The 3,254-nt window shown below is 43.0% G+C and overlaps 1 protein-coding gene across 1 annotated transcript in view; it reads left to right on the plus strand.

Moving 5' to 3' along the window:
* Positions 1-2,291: 2,291 nt before the first annotated feature.
* The window catches only part of GALC (galactosylceramidase), a 32,953-nt gene continuing 31,990 nt past the window's right edge, over positions 2,292-3,254 (plus strand). Inside the window, exons 1-3 of the mRNA XM_014310523.2 lie at positions 2,292-2,354; positions 2,448-2,561; positions 2,797-3,045. Coding sequence (XP_014165998.1) covers positions 2,292-2,354; positions 2,448-2,561; positions 2,797-3,045 — 426 coding nt within the window. The remainder of the gene's footprint in view (positions 2,355-2,447; positions 2,562-2,796; positions 3,046-3,254) is intronic.

Raw genomic sequence — 3,254 nt, forward strand, 5'->3', positions numbered from 1 at the left:
CTGAGAAGAGCTCAAAAATGTTTTACAATGACTTTAGGAGTTTGTGGAAAAAGAATTAAGTATTTTCAGAATTTATGAGAAGTTCATGAATAGTTCTAGTTAACAAAGGATAACAGCATTTCATGCATGGTGACCGGTTACATATTTACATATTTTTATATAAACTGACTCTGAGGTTAGATGCAGTTTTCAGGGGAGTGATTCTTTTAACAGATAATTCTATTCAATTAGACTGGTGGAAAGGTGTTATACAAGCATAGTTCTTTTCCTTCTCTGCGATCAGAATAATTTATTGTATTTTTTCTTAAATTCTGTTTGGAACAATACAATTCTGCTTTAAGAAAGTGGGTACAATTCCACTTGAAATGTCCCTCTGTTGAGTAACACCAAAACTATCATTTGATGATTCAGATGCTAAGGAGAAATGAAAGAGAACAAATTGAAAAGTTCTAAAATAGGGGCATACTGACTTCCTTGAGAATACCAGGCAGCTCCATAATATTTAACCACTGTATGCAGAGATTTGGTTCCCTTTTTCCAGTCCGTGTGACCTTTTCATCCACAGTTTTTTACTGATCTGATTTTACCTGAAGCCTAAATTATCCAACACTTGTGGCCATTCTCAAACTGTTATAATAGCTGTCCGGTGAATGGAAGAACACTTGCTTAGATAAATTTCTAAAATAAATTTCAGTCACACCTTCATTTTCACTGAGAGAAAAGTCATCACATGAAGACCTGTTTCATCAATTTCCATGTGCTTTTTCCTAACATTGTATGTACTAAGTGTCCAGTATGCTGGTTCTGGTGTTTTGTTGAGCATTCCTATACTTTGGTAAAGAAAAAACAGTTCTTATAATTATTAGAAATAGAGAAACATAAATTGGAACATCTCTACAGTTCTTTGCTGTGATGACAGCAGAACTGAAAGATCAAAGGAAGCAAGAGAGGAGATGATGCCTTTTATGCATTCTGGAAGTAAAGCTGTACGTTAAAATAAATTCTTAATTGTGTCCATATGCAAAAATTTCATTTCTGATGTAAGCAGTGCAATTTTCCAGGGTTTTTGTGAGATCTGAACATACACAGTATCTTAGATCAGTCATCCAAAACCAACAGGTATTATTAGCATAATACCCCAACCCTAAAACAGAAAAGCATTAACAGTGGAAAACAATCTTCTCTAGAAAAGAAGCAATGAGTAAGTCCTCAATAAGTTTATTGTTTAAATTTGAGTTTACAAAGGGTCCATGAACAAAAGTGTTGTCAGGAAAATAAACCTCTGATGTTTGTGGATTAATGTCCAAAAAGACGACAGAGGAGTCCTGTAACTTTATTTCAATAAAGGGCATTCCTCATGGGGTCTCTCAAAATTATTAGGGGATGCAGCCTCCTTTTTATCCTAATTTCCTGGCCATAGTTCCTCATAGGCGGAGGCACTTGGGAGGTACAGACTTCCCAAAATGTGTAATATCCCCTTCTAATGTATACCCCCCTTGTTTTTCTTTTTCCTTGTGTCTCTGTTCTTTTTCTCTAAATCCAGACATGTAGGACAGTCTTGAGTGAGTAAGAGTCTTTGTCAATTAGTGGAATTCCTATGGCATTCATGGTTCCCCCGCTGCTTCTTTCACCTCTCCATATGTGGCCCACAGTTTGTTTGTAAAGACACCTCCTTCTCATTCCTTTCAGCGAAAAGAAAAAAGTGGTTCAACACAAGGTCAAGATGCAGAATGAAAGTTGACAGAGTCACACCAAAATATACTTTTCCTTCCATCAAAACAGATTATGAGAATGTTTTCCTATACCAACTGAAAAGGGTGGGCACTCGGCACACCACAGGATTGCAAATACGAGTTTTGAAAGCGGACAATTTTAGGATCTCATGAGTGAATAAGATACTGAATTGCACAGCTGATGCCTTTTACATGAAATAAAATGATGCAGTAATCAATTAAACTATCAAAATGAATCAATTAATAATTCATAATGGTTTTGCAAACCTTCCAGGTGTGCAAAGCTCTACAGTCTGCTGGAATGAATGTGAAGTAGGACCAGGAGCATAATGCTACCTCTGGCACTGACTCACAATACCCCTGAGGAAGTCATTCTGGCCGTCTGCATGTAATAATGGTGTCATATAGCTCATTTGGGTGTGAGCAGGCTCATTAGCTAATACTCGATATTGCTGTAAAGTGCAAAATGTTTTCTGAGTGCTTGGTATTGTTATTTAAAAAGAAATAAACAGGAAACGTCAGTCAGGTAATGTCATCACTGAGACATTAGATCCCTCAATGAGTGGCAGAGACACAGTGACAATAAGAGTGACCGAGGCTCGAATAACAGCATTCTTTATGGTTAGAATGCGTGCAAAACCGGGCATTTTCACAGTTCTTACACAACGCAGGGCTTTAGCCCCTGCATCTCCTCATGGCTCATTCTTCCTTTAGGCACATGAAGCATCTCTTATGAAATACGGAGGTCAACAGACAAGAGAGATCCCCATTACGATAATCAAGCTGATCGCCGATCTCCGGGTTACTTTTCCTCCGAGCCGCACGCTTGTATGAGCTGGAGTCTGAGGGAACACCCCGGCAGTCCTCACGGAAATCTTTGGCTCAGTATCACCTCGGCTCCTCTCATTACGACGCGGCTGCCCTACAGCGCACCCCTGAAGGCGTAAACAGGCACGTTTAGCCCATCATAACTTAACCCCAGCTTTCAGCATCCCTCTCCGGGTATCCTCCCTGCTGACGGAGCTGTGGATCTAACTGGAGACAACTGGGATTCCCCGGGCAGGGCGCGGCGCTGCCAGCAACCTCTACGGGCAGGGTCTGGAGCCGCTCCCAGCACCTGCCCCTGCGGGGACCCAAGATCCTTCTCAGGGCGGGCTGGAACGTGCTCCTTCAAAGCGCCGCTTCGCCCCTCGGGGCGTTTGGTGGCAGCCTGAGAGCGGCGCAAAACCAGGAAACTGGCTGCGAGGTGTTGGGAGGGCCTGGAAATGAAAGACGCACTACGAAACGCCGTTCTTCGCCCGGAACAAATATCGTGCCTTGCCAGAGGCCCCAAAAAGGAGAGCCAGAGACCCCGAAAAAGACAGCCTAACTAGGCCCCTAGGCGCGGCTGCTCGCACTGCACTGAACGCCGCTCCCGCGGCGCTCCCACACAAACCCCGCCTCGCCTCACAGCCACAGGGCTTTTCCAAACTCAGGACGGCCCCGCAATGGCTCCACTCGCGGCTCAGTGCCCCACTCCAG

This window comes from Geospiza fortis, unplaced genomic scaffold (assembly GCF_000277835.1).
Source record: "Geospiza fortis unplaced genomic scaffold, GeoFor_1.0 scaffold54, whole genome shotgun sequence".
NCBI lineage: Eukaryota > Metazoa > Chordata > Aves > Passeriformes > Thraupidae > Geospiza > Geospiza fortis.